Raw genomic sequence first — 20,688 nt, forward strand, 5'->3', positions numbered from 1 at the left:
CAATGGGCGAGGAAACTTTCTTTCCCCCCGCAGAGTTGATGTGAGCGAGCTAATCCAGCGCTGAGGCCAAAGATAGTGTGAAGGTTTGAGTCGGTCACGCAAGAGAGCTACACATTTCCATCAACTATTGATATCTTTTTGTGGGAGAAGCAATATGGCTTCGGGCGGAGAGTAAGTAAAATCCATGTGATGTGATATTTAATGTGATAATGGTTTGTTTTCTGTTGAGTGGCTGTTAGCTTCGAAGCTAAAATACATATGAACAAACGACGAACGGTGATCAGTGGAAAAGGCGAGTTTTCACGCCTTAGGTTTCTCATTAGACCGTTATATAAATGTAAAGAATCGCAACATCTTTAGATACTCATGCTCGCACTGCTCAGTAAAACTTTGCGAGACTTGTAAGGCGATTGTAAGTGTGTTTAGCATGTGGGCTAACCGGACTGAGTCATTCTCCGCAGATGATGGAGGCTTTCGGCCCACCGGCATCACCGGTGACTGCTGGAAAATACACATTCAGCACTGTTAAACGAGCTTTATATCACTGCAGGAAATCATAACATTTTAAATTCATTATAGCAGTCATATTGTTTTAAAAATAAACACCAGAGCGAGCTGAAACGTCATGCTGGCTTTGTATGCAGGTGATGATTATACAACCCGCTATTTGGACATTTTAACAATCAAACAGAAAGCCACCGACAGGATATGACATTAAAATGTTGTATTTTGAGTTAGCTAAATGCCAGAGCTTATCTAAGCCCGAATTTGCATTAAAATGGCTGTAGAGTTTCACATGTCAGCAGCATTTGCTGTGTCATTGGGCCACTGGAGACAGCCAACTACTGCTTTCTCTCACATCACCCCCGATGAGAGGAATACAAATCATTCATCCATCTAACTGATAAATATATGCGAAGATTTTGTGTGTGTGTGAGACTCAAACTAACAATTACAGATGTTGTGTTAGCTTATTTACACAAGCGCTCTTGGTCTTAAGTGACCAGCATCTGTCTGATAACCTGCTTAGTTTAGTTTCTGTTGCCCATTGTCTTGTTTGGAAAAAGTAATATAAACCGTTTATTGCTTTGGCATCAGCTACATGCTTACGGTCGAATCCCGGCCTAGATCTAGCGGATCATCAGGGCTTCCAGTCCAGTGTTTTGTAGAAAGCTCTAGACTAGAGTAACATGAGCTGGGCTTAAATGTATCTACAAATGGACGGATGTGCACTTATCGACTCTATCTCTTCTGTTTTGAAACAGACAGACTAGGATGTAATACTGTTATTTTTACTTTTAGGTGCTACTTAATATGACATGTAACTTGTGTCTTTCACTTTCGTGTTCGATGAGACTGGAAGAGATATACAGTACCTGTTTACCTGTCTCTGATAACCATCTGAGCACTGTTAAAGTGTTGTTCTTCCATCTCCACACAGATCCAAAAATGATGATCTTTCCACTGCCATTCTGAAGCAGAAGAACCGACCGAATAGGCTGATTGTTGATGAATCCATCAATGAAGACAACAGTGTAGTGTCTCTCTCTCAGGTAGGGTTAATCCTAACCCTTTGCTAGATTCACCTAGGTTAAATTTTTTTATTTTTGTCCCTTTGCAGCGGCCTTCATGTACCCATTAAGGGTGTAAATAGCCAGTTTCATCACAATATGATCTTATATCAATTCTCTTGGTCAGCGATCCGATGTTTGCAGATACCTCCATGTCTGCCGTGATGCGATTTCAATTCAGAGGCCTGCGATCGATATTATATGCCTATTTTACAAAATGTAACATGAATATTTTGAACACTCTGAAAAGTGCAAATCCAGTATTCACATTGGGACATCCACAACAAAATAAGGTAGTTCAGTTGTTGAAAAAAGTAAAACAGAAGAATAAATAATTTAAAAAATAGTCACATACATGTGATCAATCGTTTGATGACGGCTCATTGGCTTGTGGAATGAGGTAAACACTATAGTGACAATTTGTCATCTTTGCAATAGTCAAGCAAAACCTAAGACAGGAGAGTATTTTTTCACAGTTTACTGTGATAAATCTTAGTCAGGGTGTTGATGTGTAGATGTAAAAAAATCTTGTAATGGATGTTGAGGCAGGGCAGATGTTTTCTCTCTTCCTCGTCAGCACTGTTCAGAATATTGCGGCTCTTTACCTGTTTGACAAGGTTGAATTGCTCCATACCGTTGTTCTATGAAATAGAAAATTCTCATGTAGAATTCAAATGCACCACGATATCGATGGAAGCCCGATTTAATCGCGCCTGTGATCAGTGCTCGCAGCCCTGTTGATGGTAGAGCACAGTGCAACTTCAGGCTTCAATCACTCTGCGTGCGCACTTTTTTTTTTTTTTTTGTAATTTTATATATTTATCACAGAGTGGGGTCAGAGTGCAGGGTCAGCCATGATACGGCGACCCTGGAGCAGATAGGGTCAAGGGCCTTGCTCAAGGGCCCAACAGTGGCATCTTGGCAGTGCAGGGGCTTGAACCCCCGACCTTCTGATCAGTAACCCAGAGCCTTAACCGCTGAGCTACCACTGCCCCCTGAGAAGAATATTTGGCACTTATAAAGGGAGATGAATATCGTAAGGTTGCTGCATCGCCTGGTGGAAATGCGTATGGACGTGGCTGGCATTAGTGTGTCAAAATAAACGTGCATCTTAAAAATGATGTATACATGGATGTTTACACATTGCAGCGTAAATCACATTTTGTCTGCTTTTTTAGGCGAAGATGGATGAGCTACAGCTATTTAGGGGGGACACAGTGCTGTTGAAAGGCAAGAAGAGGAGGGAGACAGTTTGCATTGTCCTGTCTGATGACACCTGCTCCGATGAGAAGGTCCGCATGAACAGAGTTGTCCGCAACAACCTCAGGGTGCGCCTTGGTGATGTCATCAGGTGAGACAATATTTCCACTTTTTTTTTTTAAATTTTTATTTTATCCCCTTTTCTCCCAATTTGGAATGCCCGATTCCCACTACTTAGTAGGTCCTCGTGGTGGTGCGGTTACTCACCTCAGTCCGGGTGGTGGAGGACAAGTCTCAGTTGCCTCCACTTCTGAGACAGTCAATCCGTGCATCTTATCACATGGCTCATTGTGCATGACACCGCGGAGACTCGCAGCATGTGGAGGCTCGTGCTACTCTCTGCGATCCATGCACAACTTACCACGTGCCCCATTGAGAGCGAGAACCCCTAATCACGACCACGAGGAGGTTACCCCATGTGACTCTACCCTCCCTAGCAACCGGGCCAATTTGGTTGCTTAGGAGACCTGGCTGGAGTCACTCAGCACGCCCTGGATTCGAACTCGCAACTTCAGGTGTGGTAGTCAGCGTCAATACTTGCTGAGCTACCCAGGCCCCCATATATTTCCACCACTTTAAAACTTTCAAAAATTACGGGTACACAACCATTCTGGTAATAGTGTTATTTGTATCAGGTTTAGGATGCTGTTAATATTAAATTACAGTGGATCGTTTATTTGTTTTCAATTCTGGATTTCAGTATTCAGCCATGTCCAGATGTGAAGTATGGAAAGCGTATTCATGTTCTGCCCATTGATGACACAGTGGAAGGCATCACCGGCAACCTTTTTGAGGTTTATCTCAAGCCTTATTTTCTTGAGGCTTACCGGCCAATTCGCAAAGGTAAATGTTCCAACCTGTGGATCTTTCCTTGTACGTTCACAAATATATCCTTTTTGGGATATAGCTTAATGTAGCTTAAATCATAAGTTTAAATTGTAATGCCTCCTGGATCGTAGCAGTGAATCTTGAAAATACATAGTATGATTTCTCACCAACTGAACTTGATTACAAATAAATCAGAAATGAGGACTTTGTTTGATCAGCTTTACTTTAAAGGCCTGACATGTTCTTTTTAAAACCCAATGAATTTAGTTGACTGGGCACTTCTGAGATTGCACAGTGCTGTGTATGTGTGTAAAAACATTAGAATAAAATAATTTTGTATATTATAGATAAAGACGTGCATGAGTAATGAACTAATCAGGAGCTCTTTCTGCACCATCACTACTCGAATATCGCAAATTGATTTTCTTTTGCACACTTGACCACAGTAGACAACGCTGAATTTAGAAGGCCTTTTCACACCAAATTCGAGTTTTCGGCGTGATATCCATTTTGAATGGAAACAATGGATTCCTATGTACCCATTCACACTGGGAGCGAACATTGCGTGCCGACAAAGCAAGTTTTTGTCAAAGGGCATTTTCATCTTTGTTTTATTTACATTGCATTCGGTCGCGACTCACGAGTGGACGCTTCCCCAATCATCATACTCGAACCACAAGGATATAACTCCACGTTTACAACAATTTAACTAGTTAATTTCTGCAATCGGACTCTGGGATGGAAAGGTTTCTATATTTGAAAATGTTTTAATGGATCTTATGTCATACATAGAGATTATAATAAGTGCATGAACGTAATGTGATCATTATCATCGTAAATACTCTGTATAATCTTTACTCGGAATATGCGTTTTTTTTTTTTTTTTGTGACTTACTATATACCCCTGTCTTGTTCTAATGCACTTTAATGTGTAAAGGTACTCTTGTTTGTGTATATATTCTTGCATTCATCTAATAAAAAAACCTTAAACTCTGTGAAGTGTTCCCTGCTCACATACATCCCATTTAAAATAATAAAACAACATGACACCGTTTTTCTTTCATCATCCCTGACTAATGATTGTATGGTGAGGTAGGTCTGTTTAGATTAAGTATTTGAAATGAATTGTACATAAAATAGTCCATAATAATTCTGCGCTGTGGGCACTGCCATTGAAATAGACTGCAACAGAAGTTGTTTTACGCTAAGTGAAGCTTCCGCTCTGCGAATGCGGAAGTGTGATAAAGGCCTATTAGAATCGTTATTTCGGGAATCGGACAACACTCTGTGTGCTGTGTTTTTCGCGCTGTAGATTCAGAAGAACCGGCTCATCAGAGTCATTCGTAAATTATTTAGGCACTTTAGTTTCAAAAGGGGGAAGCACTGCCGCTGATATCGTGATGGGAGGGTTGTTCCTGCCAGGGTACTCAGCCTTACAGGCCCAGTATGGTTAGGGATGGGGGTTGGGTTAGGGCATCTGCTGCCTGCCAGGAACAAATCCAGGCACCTTTGTAAAATTGGCTGCTGAAATGCACTGCAGGAAACACTGTCAGAATATTTTAGTTAAATGTTTGGCCCACATCATTGGAACATGGCACGTGTGAGAACTGTTAACAGAACCGACAATCATACTGTACAAAAAATGGTTCCCAACCCTAATCCACTTTAAAAAAGAAAAAAACATTTGGATTTTATGTGGATGTTTTCATAATGTATTCCATAATGCTGCATTTTTGCCTTTGCATTTAATCTTGTGTAATCTTGTGTGAATAAACAACTTTACAGATCTTGTGTTTTTCTTCGCCAAATATAAATAAAATTAATACTACTGCTGTGACTTGTAGAGCACACTGTATGGCCTTTGTATTAGTGATCGACCGAAATGGGTTTTTTAATGGCCGATATCCAGAGAGCAGGGTGGCCGATACAATGCCGATATGACGCACATTTTAATATAGTAAATAAAAAAAACATAAAATTGATTTAAAAAAATGATAAACTCTTATTTAGCACTATATTTACTCAATTTCACACATAATTTTAAAAAATAATCTAAAAAAACTATATTGTATTTTAAATGGTAGATAGCAGTTTCTTATTTCTGTGTAGTCATCAAATTTTAATAATTAATTTGCCCATGAAGAAAATGTTAATATATTAGAAGGAAATAACAGTACACACAGTAGTCCAGCATCAATCACATTTTCTCAAAAATACAATATATCAGACTTTTTCCAATTGATAATATTGTTTTAACAGTTTTTTTTAAATAATACCGCCAGTCAACTTGTCCAGCAGGTGAACTGAAATAGTATATTATTCATTGTTAGTTCATTAAACCTAATGCATTTACAAATAGAACCTTTTTGTAAAGTGTTACCATGTTTTCTTTTGTTGATCGGCTTGCTAGAGAACTATCTTTCATACTTTCATACAGTTCGTCCTTCGTAATTGTCACCTCTGGTGTGAAAAGGCCTTTATACTGTACTTTGTGGACTCCGTTTACATATGTGCCTTACCCTATTGCCATTACAATATTGGTTTATACACTGTATTGCCAGAAGTATTCGCTCACCCATCCAAATAATTGAATTCAGGTGTTCCAATCACTTCCATGGCCACAGGTGTATAAAATGAAGCACCTAGGCATGCAGACTGCTTCTACAAACATTTGTGAAAGAATGGGCCGCTCTCAGGAGCTCAGTGAATTCCAGCGTGGTACTGTGATAGGATGCCACCTGTGCAACAAGTCCAGTCGTGAAATTTCCTCGCTACTAAATATTCCACAGTCAACTGTCAGTGGTATTATAACAAAGTGGAAGCGATTGGGAATGACAGCAACTCAGCCACGAAGTGGTAGGCCACGTAAAATGACAGAGCGGGGTCAGTGGATGCTGAGGCGCATTGTGCGCAGAGGTCGCCAACTTTCTGCAGAGTCAATCGCTACAGACCTCCAAAGTTCATGTGGCCTTCAGATTAGCTCAAGAACAGTGCGTAGAGAGCTTCATGGAATGGGTTTCCATGGCCGAGCAGCCGCATCCAAGCCATACATCACCAAGTGCAATGCAAAGCGTCGGATGCAGTGGTGTAAAGCACGCCACCACTGGACTCTAGAGCAGTGGAGACGCATTCTCTGGAGTGACGAATCAAAGGGTTTGGCGGTTGCCAGGAGAACGGTACTTGTCTGACTGCATTGTGCCAACTGTGAAGTTTGGTGGAGGGGGGATTATGGTGTGGGGTTGTTTTTCAGGATCTGGGCTTGGCCCCTTAGTTCCAGTGAAAGGAACTCTGAATGCTTCAGCATACCAAGAGATTTTGGACAATTCCATGCTCCCAACTTTGTGGGAACAGTTTGGGGATGGCCCCTTCCTGTTCCAACATGACTGCGCACCAGTGCACAAAGCAAGGTCCATAAAGACATGGATGAGCGAGTTTGGTGTGGAAGAACTTGACTGGCCTGCACAGAGTCCTGACCTCAACCCGATAGAGCACCTTTGGGATGAATTAGAGCGAAGACTGCGAGCCAGGCCTTCTCGTCCAACATCAGTGTCTGACCTCACAAATGCGCTTCTGGAAGAATGGTCAAAAATTCCCATAAACACACTCCTAAACCTTGTGGAAAGCCTTCCCAGAAGAGCTGAAGCTGTTATAGCTGCAAAGGGTGGGCCAACGTCATATTAAACCCTATGGATTAAGAATGGGATGTCACTTAAATTCATATGCGTCTAAAGGCAGATGAGCGAATACTTTTGGCAATATAGTGTATGTAAGCTCTGGGTGAGTGCAAAGGTTATTTTTTTTATCACTAGTAATAATGCATAATGCTTAAACATATCGTTGAAGTTGGCTTATTATGAAACTGTTCTTGGTAATGTATATGAAGAAAACAATATATAAATTTCACAAATGAAACCTGTTATTTATAACTTGCATTTTAATTTTTGAATAATCGATTACCGGTACTCGTTTTTTGTGGGTTAGAGTACTCGACTACAAAATTATTAAATAATGCCCATCCGTATTAGTATAGACATAGAATCCTTACCTAATCATCGGCAAACAAATCACTAAAATGATTAACAATATTTGGTTGCCTTTTTTATTTCCGTAGGTGATATTTTCCTGGTGAGAGGAGGCATGCGTGCTGTGGAGTTCAAAGTGGTGGAGACTGACCCTAGCCCGTACTGTATTGTGGCCCCAGACACAGTTATCCACTGTGAGGGGGAACCCATCAAGAGAGAGGTGTGTAGATTGTGGGTTTGCTTTATACACTGCTTAATGTGTGTTTTGCTTTTTAAGGTTTTATTTGTCAAATGAGCAACAGCAGTACCTGTTAACAATGTAATGTTATTCCACAAGCTCACCATTTGAAATGATAGACAAATAATTTGTATAAAGTAGCGTTTATGAATAATGTTCCTTTTACAGGGTTAAGACATATATCTGTAGGGGAACTCATCTGGGTAACTGCAGCAATTTACTGAGTTTGTTAAATTTAATGTGGTGGTGTTTTCAATCTGTCCTAATTTGGATGGTATTACATAAGGAGGAAGGGTAGAAGCAGTGTATATGATTTTATCCTGAATCTTGTTTACAGGATGAGGAAGAGTCTCTGAATGAGGTGGGTTATGATGACATTGGAGGAGTAAGGAAACAGCTTGCCCAAATTAAAGAAATGGTGGAGCTTCCTCTGAGACACCCAGCTCTCTTCAAGGCTATTGGAGTGAAGGTAATGATCTGAGACTTATGAACATGAAACTATTATGAGATTGTAATAAGAGGATAAAATAACATCTCTCATTTGTTTAGCCTCCCCGTGGTATTCTGCTGTATGGACCCCCTGGAACTGGAAAGACTCTTATCGCTCGTGCTGTTGCAAATGAAACTGGAGCATTCTTCTTCCTCATCAATGGTGTGGATGGACTGAGTTTACATTTGAACAGAGATAGTTCTATAAATTTGACCTTTTAAGAGTTAAAAATGAAATGTGACATTAACAACTTTTAATGTTCCAGGCCCTGAGATCATGAGTAAACTGGCAGGAGAATCTGAGAGTAATCTGCGCAAAGCTTTTGAGGAAGCAGAAAAGAACGCACCAGCCATCATTTTCATTGATGAACTTGATGCCATTGCACCCAAAAGAGAGAAGGTATGAATTTTAACTACTTCAGAGGCAATTATCTATTTCAGTCATTACAAAAGAGATCCCTGTAAAAACTTTTCTGCATCATGTCTGATCAGTGTTACTCAGATTTTACACATACAGTTGAAGTCAGAAGTTTACATACACCTTAGCCAAATACATTTAAACTCAGTTTTTTTCAGCTTTTATTTCTTTCATCACATTCCCAGTGGGTCAGAAGTTTACATACACTTTGTTAGTATTTGGTAGCATTGCCTTTAAATTGTTTACCTTGGGTCAAACATTTTGGGTAGCCTTCCACAAGCTTCTCAAAATAAGTTGCTGGAATTTTGTCCCATTCCTTCAGACAGAACTGGCGTAACTGAGTCAGGTTTGTAGGCCTCCTTGCTCGTACACGCTTTTTCAGTTCTGCCCACAAATTTTCTATCGGATTGAGGTCAGGGCTTTGTGTTGGCCACTCCAATATCTTGACTTTGTTGTGCTTAAGCCATTTTGCCACAACTTTGGAGGTATGCTTGGGATCATTGTCCATTTTGAAGACCCATTTGCGACTGAGCTTTAACTTCCTGGCTGATGTCTTGATGTTGCTTCAATCTGATGTTGCTTTTGTATCCACAATTTTCCTTCATCATGATGCCATCTATTTTGTGAAGTGCACCAGTCCCTCCTGCAACAAAGCACCCCACAACATGATGCTGCCACCCCCATGCTTCTCAGTTGGGTTGGGGTTTTTTCAGCTTGCAAGCTTCACCCTTTTTCCTCCAAACATAACGATGGTCATTATGGCCAAACAGTTCAATTTTTGTTTCATCAGACCAGAGGACATTTCTCCAAAAAGTAAGATCTTTGTTCCCATGTGCACTTGCAAATTGTAGTCTGGCTTTTTTTTATGGTAGTTTTGGAGCAGTGGCTTCTTCCTTGCTGAGCAGCCTTTCAGGTTGTCAATATACCTGTTTCCTCCAGCATCTTCACAAGGTCCTTTACTGTTGTTCTGGGATTGATTTGCACCAAACTACGTTCATCTCTAGGAGACAATGCGTCTCCTTCCTGAGTGGTATGATGGCTGCGTGGTCCCATGGTGTTTATACTTGCGTGCCGTACGGATGAACGTGGTACCTTCAGGTGTTTGGAAATTGTTCCCAAGGATGAACCAGACTTATTTTTTTTCTGGGGTCTAGGCTGATTTCCTTTGATTGTCCCATGATGTCAAGCAAAGAGGCACTGAGTTTGAAGGTAGACCTTAAAATACATCCCCAGGTACAACTCCAATTGACTCCACTTAGCCTATCAGATGCTAATTGCCTAAAGGCTTAACATTATTTTTCAGGAATTTTCCAATCTGCTTAAAGGCACAGTTAAATTAGTGTATGTAAACTTCTGACCCACTGGAATTGTGATAGTCAATTAAAAGTGAAACAATCTGTCTGTAAACAATTGTTGGAAAAATTACGTGTCATGCACAAAGTAGATGTCCTAAACGACTTGCCAAAACTATAGTTTGCTAATATGAAATCTGTGGAGTGGTTGACTTCTTTAAACTTGATTAAAACTGTGGAGTTTTAATGACTTCAACCTAAGTGTACGTAAATTGAGTCGTGTGGCGCCATGTAGGGATCGGACGTGTGAACGGCGAGCTCTGCGCACTTTGCCAGTTTTTAATTCTTTTTGTGTCTTAAACCGGTGAGATTCGATACACCCTGCTACATAACTGTTCTATGAAGACAACGTGTCGAAGAATTCAAAATTCTCGGGCTCTGGAGATATTAAGACATTTACGTGCTCAAGCTAATACCCCAGACAGGGCCTCAGACCAGGGACTCAGTTTGGATGTTGCGGCGGGAGAAATTCAACGTCAACTGTCCAGCATGACGGTGATGCTGACAAAGGTTGTGGCGGACTTGGAGGATCTTGCGGTAATACGTTGATCGATCACTGCAATGGTTACTTCTTGTGAATTTCGTCTCCAAAGAGTTGGTTACAAGAATTATGGACGTCGAGAAACGGATAGATTATCTGGAGTCATCGGAGAGGGATTTAGCCGCTAACCCGCTAGCGACCAAAGTAGATTTGAACACGTTTGGGAAAAGTTGGAAGACCTTGAGAATCATAATCGGTGAAACAATTCGGATGTTGTTGGAATTCCTGAGCATGAGGAAGGCCAAGATATGGTAAAATTCCTAGACGAGCTCTTTCCGAGTCTGCTCGACATAACAGGCCATAAGCTGGAAATCGAGCGAGCTCACATAGTGCCAGGTCAGAGATCCGCAGAACGAGACAGGCCCCGATCAATTCTGGTCAAATTTCTGAGATCATCCGATAAGATCTCATGTTATGCGGGGCGAGGAGTAAAGAAAGGCTTTCTTGGAAGAACCACAACATTTTCTTGTTCCCAGACTTTGCGAATTCGACGAGAGAAACATGATCGATTCAAGAAATGCAAGAAACTCTTACATCAACGGAAGGTCACTTTTGCACTGATGTTCCTGGCCAAATTGAGAATAGATCCTAAGGATGGCCGCAAAATATTTACATGCCCACAACAAGCGATGTCTTTCATAAAATCAATGGACTGAGGAAGTCATGGGGTGTGTTCTCACATTGCAACCAAGTGAGCTTGATTCACTGAACAGTCACTTGACCATCCGAGGAAACTGGGATTGTGCCTATTGTTTCTTTTTGTGCTGGTTCTGCCTGGCGGCTGGAGTTTGTTTTGTGGAATAACACTCCTTAGGGACAGTTGTGGATGAATCTGCACGTGCCTTGTTTATGCCTCCTATTGGCTGGAGTTTGTTTTGTGGAGTATTTTTTACAGGACATTGGAAGAACTCTTGATCACCCACGATCAAAATACATCAGCACTGCACTTAATTACTCTTACCCTTATATCTCACACTGGACTGTCATAAATTATATTATTATTATATTCTCTCTTAACAACTTACTATCAACCGACAGCCTGAATGTCAATACAGTACAATACAACCTACTGTACATTCTATATATACTTTTTTTTTATTGTGTGTATTGTATACTGTACAGTGTGTTATTTGTATATTGTGTTTTGTGTAATTGTGTATATTAGATTTTAAATTGTGTTGTTAATTTGATGTTATTGTAAATTGGTATATGTCTCATCACTGTCACGACTGCTATGTTGATCGGAACTGCACCAGAGAATTTCACACACCATTGCACTTGTGTATATGGCTGTGTGACAATAAAAGTGATTTGATTTTGATTTGAAGAATTAGGTTGTCTGCTGCACTTATGAATAGCCGGCTCACTGAACATTCGTTTGACTGTCCAAGGAAACTGAACTGATTTTTTATTTATTTATTTATTTTTGTGCTGGTTCCACTAGCGGCTGGAGCTTGTTTTGTGGAGGAACACTCCTTCGGAACAGTTTTGTGAATTTTTTTTTTTTTTAGATCTTATGCTACAGAACTGGGTCCACTTTTGTTAGAAGTTTATACGGAATCATTAAAGATTCGAAAGCTTCCGCCAACCATGACACAAGCCCGGATCAGTCTGATTCTTAAAGACATAGATCCAAGAGAGTGTAAGAGTTATTGACCAATTTCCCTGATCCAGCTAGACATTTCAAATATTGTCAAAAATTTTGGCCAACTGATTAAGTTATGACATCCCATATACATATAGATCAGGTGGGGTTTATCCGGGGCTGCAGATCGTCTGATAACATTAGGCATTTCATCAATATCATGTGGTCAGTGGCAAATGATCAGACTCTGGTCGCGGCAATCTCACTTGACACCGAAAAGGCATTTGATATAGTAGAATGGGATTATCTTTTCAAGATTTTGGGAATTCTTTTATTGGATGGATTGTTACTTTATAGACACCCGGTAGCGGCGGTACAAACAAATGGATTAATTTCAGATTATTTTACTCTGGATTTTCCGTCTTATTGTTCTGTCTTGCCCTGGAACCATTAGCAGCCGCGATAAGAAGGGAAAATGATTTTCCAGGTATGGTGGTGAGAGGTATGGCGCATAAGCTTTTGCTTTACACAGATATTTTATTCGTCTCCGACCCCACTAGTTCTATGTCTTGCCTTCATAGAATTATTAATTCCTTTTCTAAGTTCTCGGGATACTGAGTCAATTGGTCTAAATCCGAAGCTTTGGCTTTGACAGCGTACTGCCCAGTAACGGCTTAACAGCCGGACGCCTTCCAGGGCATTAAATATTTGGGTATTTTATTGCCAGCAAATTTGTGTGATTTAGTTAGTTCATTTTGACCCTTTAATAAAAAGGTTTTTGAGCGATGTTGGCAGGTGGGTTTCATTACATTTATCTATGATTGGGAAGGTTAATGTTATTAAAATGAACTGTATTCCAAAATTCAACTACCTGCTACAATCTCTCCCTGTAGATGTCCCCCTCTCTTATTTCAAGCTATTTGATAGCATAGCGAAGTCCTTCATTTGGAATGGTAAGCATCCTAGATTGCATTTTAATAAGTTACATAGGCCTATTGACAAAGGTGGGCTAGGCCTACCCAAGGTTTTGTTTCATTATGCATTCGGTCTCAGATATTTGGCTCATTGGCCGCTTCCACCTGAAAGAGCCCCTTCTTGGTTTTGTATTGAACAGGAAGTTCTTGCCCCTATTTTGCCATTGCAAAGCCTTTCTATCAAACTAATCGGAGAAGTTATGTTACACTCCGTTGTCTCGCATTTGCACTCGGTAGACAAAAGTGTCGAGTGTTTAATTCGGACATTTATGTAAATGTTGCCTCAAGCATATGGCTGAATCATAAATTATGTATTAAGGTCCCCATTCTACTGGTCAGAGTGGATTGTGAGGGGGATTACTACACTTGGTGACCTGTATGAGAGTGGAGTGTTGAGATCTTTTGAGAATTTGGTTCAACATTTTGGGATTCCCAAATCTCAGTTTTATAGGTATTTACAGCTGCGCCACCTGCTCTGTATTGTTTTTGGGAGTAGCACCCGCCCCCCCCCCCCAAGCGGCAGATACTCTGGGAGAGTTGATTACTACTTTTGGAAAAGGTCATGAGGCATCAGTGTATTACTCCCTGCTAATTCAGAGTCTGGGGGATGGAGCTTCAACTTCTCAAGAGATTATGGGAGAAAGATTTGGTATTGGAGGAGGGAGTGTGGGCTAGGATTCAAGTCTGCATCTAGAGATGCAAGGTTGTGCCTTATGCGATTCAAGATTTGACAGATTCTATTGGACCCCCTCTAGATTGTATAGGTTTGATCTTAAAGACACACCCACCTGCTGGCGATGCCAATCAGAAGTTGGAGACACAACCAATGTCTTTTGGGGGTGTGTTGAGATCCAAGAATTTTGGTTAAAGGTTTGCGTGATGTTTTGGGCAATCAAATTTTACTTTGCCCCAGACTTTGTATTTTGGGCGATGGGGCGGTTGTAAATTTGGGGGGATAAACATATAAAAACTTGGGTTCTGACCAGTATCATGATTGGCAGACAAATTATTTTAAGGGGTTGCAAGTCGGACGGAGCGCCATCATTTCCGGTGTGGTGTGCGGAGATGGGGTGGGTGGCAGCTTTCGATGAGGTGGCAAATAGAAGGCTGGGGTTTGGGGACTTGTTTGTCAGGAAATGGGGTATTTATTTAGCATTTTTGGGGGGACTCTCGGGGAGGGGATGGGGAGAGAGAGAAGTTTAATTTATGTATGTTTATTATATATTTGTCTTTTTGTGTGTGTGTGGTATTATTATTATTATTATTATATGTGACCACAGGGATGTTTGTTGGCGGTTAGGGTGGGGTTGGTGATTGGGGAGGGATATTACTGGGGGTTAAATGTTGATTCGATGTGTATGTGTTGTGTTTTTCTCTGTGTACTTTTGAATCAATAAAAAAATGTTAATTACATAAGTGTATGTAAACTTCTGACTTCAACTGTATGTATAGCTTTTTCTGAAGATGTACGAATGTCTAATTGAGGATTTGGGTTTGGCTGTAAATGTATCTCTCTCTGTTTTTTCTCAGACTCATGGTGAGGTGGAGAGGCGCATTGTGTCTCAGCTGCTCACTTTGATGGATGGGCTGAAGCAAAGGGCCCATGTCATTGTCATGGCAGCCACTAACAGACCCAACAGCATCGATCCGGCTCTCAGACGATTTGGTAAGACCTCTTCACCCAAGTGCTGCTCTACAAAGACATTTGCAAAGATTTTCCAAATTATATTTAAGCTTTTTGGCTATATGCAATGACTTATTTATTTTTAAATTTGATGTATTTTTGACATTGTTTATTATAATATTAATATATTATAGTGTGCATTCTGTACAACTAATCACAGACTAGGTGCATCAACCACAAGATCATTCTCATCACTGACTGTAGGTATGATCCCTAAATTAGTTTTTACATATTCGTGCGCACCGCAATAGTTTATTCTTGGCAACTTGTCAACGAACAACATGGAGGAAAGGCTTGTGGTTATTTTTGCACTGATTTGTACAGAACAGGGAAGAAAAGAAGAGCTGAAAATATGGTTGACAGAGCTTGGAAACGTGCAGGGCTTTATTATTTTCCAATTCACTGCTATCCTCTTGTGCTCTTTCAGTGGCTATAGGTCATTGAAGCTTTCCTGCTCATCAGGACAGTTTGCGTCCCTGACGGCTATTCAGACAAGTTTGAAATTTGACTTGTAGCATCTGTGCATCTTCAGAATTGTGACAGGCATGTGCAAGTTGGAAATGTTCTGAGGCATTTTGTCACAGACTTAAAACATCAAAGGGTGATGAGCTTGAGTCTTGTAGTGTGGGCTTGGCTTCTAAGGGAAATATCTTGTGCTGATATGCTGGCTCTCTGATATCAGGGCGCTTTGACAGAGAGGTGGACATCGGCATTCCAGATGCTACCGGAAGACTCGAGATCCTTCAGATCCACACCAAGAACATGAAGCTTGCTGATGATGTTGATCTGGAGCAGGTATGTTTCAGAAAATGTCAAAACATTCATCAGTGTTCTCAAAAACTAGGTCTACATTTACCAGGGTTCCCACTGTCATAGAGAATCTGGTAATATTAGGAAAAAATGAAGTTCTCTACAAGTTATCTTCCATTCAAGGAAATGTCTATAGTGATTATAAATGTTTCTAGTTATGCTCAGCTCTGAAATATTTAATTGGTTAGAAACTGCCCTTTTTTGACTGGAATTTCAAGACAATTATTTTAAAAAAATCTAGTAATAACAAATGACTGAAAAGAATGAAAATTCATTGGTCAAAATGTCCCATGACACTATCCACCTTTTATCATCAGGTGGCAAATGAGACCCATGGCCATGTGGGTGCTGATCTGGCTGCTCTTTGCTCAGAGGCTGCTCTGCAGGCCATCCGTAAGAAAATGGACCTCATTGATCTGGAGGATGAGACCATTGATGCAGAGGTCATGAACTCTTTGGCTGTAACAATGGATGACTTCAGGGTGAGTATTCTAATAACTCTAACCAACTATTGTGTCCTAAAGGAGTGAACAAATTGAACTCAAATGTATGACAACATTGCATTTCTCCCATTTCTACCTTTTAAAGTGGTCTTTAAGCCAGAGCAACCCATCTGCCCTGCGTGAGACAGTTGTGGAGGTGCCCAACATTACCTGGGAGGATATCGGTGGCCTTGATGATGTCAAGAGAGAGCTGCAGGAACTTGTGCAGGTACTGGGCACAATACACCTCGTTCCCTCATGTTCAGTCAAGTAAATGTGCTCCTAAAACTTCATTTTAAAACTTTATGCCTATGTGGACACTTTATCTAAATTTTCTGTCCTTTTAGTACCCAGTGGAACATCCCGACAAATTCCTTAAGTTTGGCATGACCCCTTCCAAAGGTGTGCTTTTCTACGGACCACCAGGTTGTGGTAAAACCCTATTGGCCAAGGCCATTGCCAACGAGTGCCAGGCTAACTTCATTTCAATCAAGGGACCAGAACTGCTTACCATGTGGTTTGGAGAGTCAGAGGCTAATGTCCGTGAGATCTTTGACAAGGTATTTGTTTTATTTTACTCATTTCTGAAGGTGGTTCACTGCCCAAACTGTCAGTCTAATTTGCAAAATTATATAACATGAACTGTATGTTTTGTCAAGACCATGACTTTCACTTGACTCTTTCTATCAGATTTTAAAGATGTGGTTAGTTGTTAAAGTTAATGCTTTTCAAAGGTTTTGGGGCCCACTGATTGTTAGTTGCGAAGGATCCAATTCAAAATGGCTGTGCTGCACTATTTATCTGATAAGGCTCTGATGTCTCTTAAGTCTGTCCTGACAGCATCTTTGTCCTCTAGGCTCGTCAAGCTGCCCCATGTGTGCTCTTCTTTGATGAACTGGACTCCATTGCTAAGTCTCGTGGTGGAAATGTTGGTGATGGTGGTGGCGCTGCTGATAGAGTCATTAACCAGATCCTCACAGAAATGGATGGTATGTCCAGCAAGAAAAACGTCTTCATCATTGGAGCCACCAACAGACCAGACATCATTGATCCTGCCATCCTCAGGCCTGGCCGACTGGACCAGCTCATCTACATTCCACTGCCAGATGAAAAGTCTCGCATTGCCATTCTTAAAGCTAACCTCAGGAAGTCTCCAATCTCAAAGGTAAGGATGCATTTGTTGTTGTTTTTTTAAATGAGTTGAAGTGGCTTGTTTTGGGTATTAATATATTTTAAATATTTTTGTAGGATGTGGACCTGGACTTCTTGGCCAAGATGACCAATGGCTTTTCAGGTGCTGACTTGACTGAGATCTGTCAGAGAGCCTGTAAACTGGCAATCCGTGAGTCCATTGAGAATGAGATCAGACGGGAACGCGAGAGACAGACCAACCCTTCTGCAATGGTGAGGTTTTCAGTTGATCTAATGTGTTAGTTGAGCATTTTTTGAAGCGTTTAAGTTTTAAATGGCATGGCAGAATTAATTGACTTCTGTTGATAAATCTTGTGTATTTAGGAGGTGGAGGAGGAGGACCCTGTGCCTGAGATTAGGAAGGACCATTTCGAGGAGGCTATGCGCTTTGCCCGCCGCTCCGTCAGCGATAACGACATCCGCAAATATGAAATGTTTGCACAGACCCTGCAACAAAGCAGAGGCTTTGGCAGTTTCAGGTAAGAACTTAAAATGTGTCCTCTTAGAAACTTTCTAGATGAGAACTCTTAAGAGGAACGGCACACTCGGAGACTTTTCCCTCTTGCATTTTAAAACACAAAAGCAACCCCCGTACTGACATCATCTAGTGTCGACCATTTTTCTTTTGACGTTATTCGCACGTGTGATTCAATGGCAGCAGCAACAACAACACCAATGGAGGACTCAGAGCTACACTTTTGTTAGGGCCGTTTTACACAAACTGTGTCTTCAGGATACAGTATTGACACTGGGCGCGTGAGCCACGTGTCCCTGAAGCCGCAGTGAGAGGAGAAATGTGCTGTACTGAACTTGGCAGAAAACATGTTGAAAATAGGCTTGGAATTGATACCTTTTTAAAGCACCGATAATCATTGGGAAAATCTTCCGATTATCGATATATATCGAGATTGTTTCATTATAGGGCTACCAGTTGCAAAATAATCTTTGTGTTTTCAAACATATTTCTCAACAACTTTGGTAAAGAGTGAGCGGTAGGGTAAATTGAAGGGGGTTGCACACCGGACGTGTCTGGTGGACGACATGGTGCGTTCTAAAATGTGAAAATTATTTTCTATGAAGGTACGCACACGTAGGCTTGCTGTCTCCGGAGGCTGTTAAAAATCTGCAGCGCCACGGAGTGTAACTCCTCATTTTCCATTCAATTCGACCCAAATCATTATCAAAGGACAAAGTTTATTTACTCTAGCCATCACTGGATGATATATTGTGTACAAGTATCTTTCATATTGCACACACAATGTATTTTCAGTCACAAGTATGTCTTTTTGTAGTTTGACAGCTTGAATGAATCCTGCAGAGAGATTGCATAATCTCTAATCATTCCATTTGCACAGTTAGACCAGTTCCATACACTAACCTGCAAACTCCTCAATTTCACTTTCATTCTTTATGTACAAAAACGTTTGTAACTTGTGTATGCATCCTGTGCAAGGAGCTCTAAAAAAAACTGTCCTATGTTGTGATACCTGTGCCTTATGACCTGCTTCAGTTAATGTTGTATCACCCCCTTGTGGTCTCCCAATGCTATTTCGGCAGACATTAAACAGATGCCCAACCTTGTGAATTAGAAAGCATGCAAATTAGGCATCTAATTTAAATGTCGGCTAATTTTAATATATCCATTCCTCAAAAGACATTGATAAAATAACGTGCCCATCAATAATTGATATATCAATATTTTATAACATACCTAGTTGAAAATGCACTATAAACCCCTTTATCAACAGTCTTTTACAATAAAGGCTTTTTATGACTCAACATAAATTATTGTACTGAAATACTCAGACTGAAAACAAAAAGTCTTGATGCAAGTTAACCAGGCAGTAACAGGCATGCAATACTTCCCTCATGTAAACTAGATTTTATGAGAGTAGTGTACAATAAAGTTCAATTACCCACTCTCAATAAAAATCTTATTTACATCCGTTATCCCAGGTAAAATTAAATACTTATCCAGAAATCACTTTATTTTCTCTATAGTCATAGTACAGATGCGATGGAAAAACCAAACTGCGTCTCCTGTTGAAGTCAAAAAGCAGCTCTGCTTACCCCTCACACACACACACACACACACACGTGAAACAGGCAGTACTCTTTGAATACTTTGGTTTTATTTTATTTCTATTAAGGGAACTGGAAAATTAGCACAGTCCTCTGATTAGCAGGCTAATAGCCACGAGTTTGTTTACTCATTACGGCTGCCGACGACTTGCGTTTTTCATTGCTTTGTGCATCATGCGTGTTTGACCAATCAGAGGTAGCAGCAACTCCCATAGTCCCTCTTCTGGGGTAGAAGTACCTACCCCTGGAGTAGGAGCTAAAAAAGTCCTTCTAGATGCCCAAGAGGAACTATAGTTCCTCATGTGTCAAAACTAAAGTTCCTGTAGTGGGAAAGGGCCTTTTGTGCGCTCTTGGGCTTCAGTACATTAATGGACAAATACGCTAGTTACACCAGGATGCTGCCATTGGTTTATGTCCATGCAGATTGGTGAAAAATTGCCTTTCTTTCTTTCTTAGATTCCCATCCAGTAATCAAGCAGGAAGTGGACCAAGCCAGGGTTCTTCTGGAGGTGGCGGAGGTGCTGTTTTCAATGAGGACAACGATGATGATCTTTATGGATAAATGTGACCACGTGGCTGACCCTGACATGCCACTCTTCATACAGGCCACCGTGTACAAAAGACAAAAAATACAAATTCCACATTTTTAGGACTGTGCTTCTTTGTTTCAAATAATTTTCAGGTTTTCCTCCTATGTCAATTCCCTTTATTTTTTTTTTTATTCGCTTCTTTCCTCCTTTTGTTCACCCCCCTCTGTTAATAGAGAAAAGCATGTAGCTGCTTGTGTTTTGCTCTGGTTTGTGAAAGGTGATTTCTGAGAACTTTGATCTTAACATTCTGTGGGTGGGGTGCATTTAATTGAAAACTGTACACACTAGTGATTTCATTACCTTTTCTCAAGCTATATGAGCAGCTGTAGTGGTGGGGTTTAATGCTAGGCTGAAAAAAAACAAAACAGAAAAAAAATTGCTAATGACTTCATTTTTTTATGAATGTAGCATATAATGTATTACAAGTTTGAAAAATGTTAAATAAAATTCACAAAATGGACCCACATTTTCAATTGTGTGTGCTTTAATGCTTTTTCAGAGGTTTTGGATTGTGAGTAAATGTACTCTTGTAAAGAACATCCACAGAATAGATTTGCTTTCGTCCTAACAG

The 20,688-nt window shown here is 40.6% G+C and overlaps 1 protein-coding gene across 1 annotated transcript; it reads left to right on the forward strand.

Moving 5' to 3' along the window:
* The first annotated feature begins 21 nt into the window (after positions 1-21).
* LOC127418036 (transitional endoplasmic reticulum ATPase-like) lies at positions 22-20,583 on the forward strand. The gene is made up of 17 exons (XM_051658367.1): positions 22-171; positions 1,442-1,553; positions 2,750-2,922; positions 3,532-3,674; positions 7,771-7,901; positions 8,257-8,388; positions 8,469-8,571; positions 8,675-8,808; positions 14,809-14,944; positions 15,645-15,757; positions 16,090-16,254; positions 16,361-16,483; positions 16,602-16,814; positions 17,111-17,419; positions 17,503-17,658; positions 17,770-17,924; positions 19,984-20,583. Exons 1-17 carry the CDS (start codon positions 155-157, stop codon positions 20,087-20,089), a joined length of 2,421 nt encoding a protein of 806 aa, XP_051514327.1. The 5' UTR covers positions 22-154; the 3' UTR covers positions 20,090-20,583.
* Positions 20,584-20,688: the final 105 nt, after the last annotated feature.

This window comes from Myxocyprinus asiaticus, chromosome 3 (genome assembly GCF_019703515.2).
Source record: "Myxocyprinus asiaticus isolate MX2 ecotype Aquarium Trade chromosome 3, UBuf_Myxa_2, whole genome shotgun sequence".
Taxonomy (NCBI): Eukaryota; Metazoa; Chordata; class Actinopteri; order Cypriniformes; family Catostomidae; genus Myxocyprinus; species Myxocyprinus asiaticus.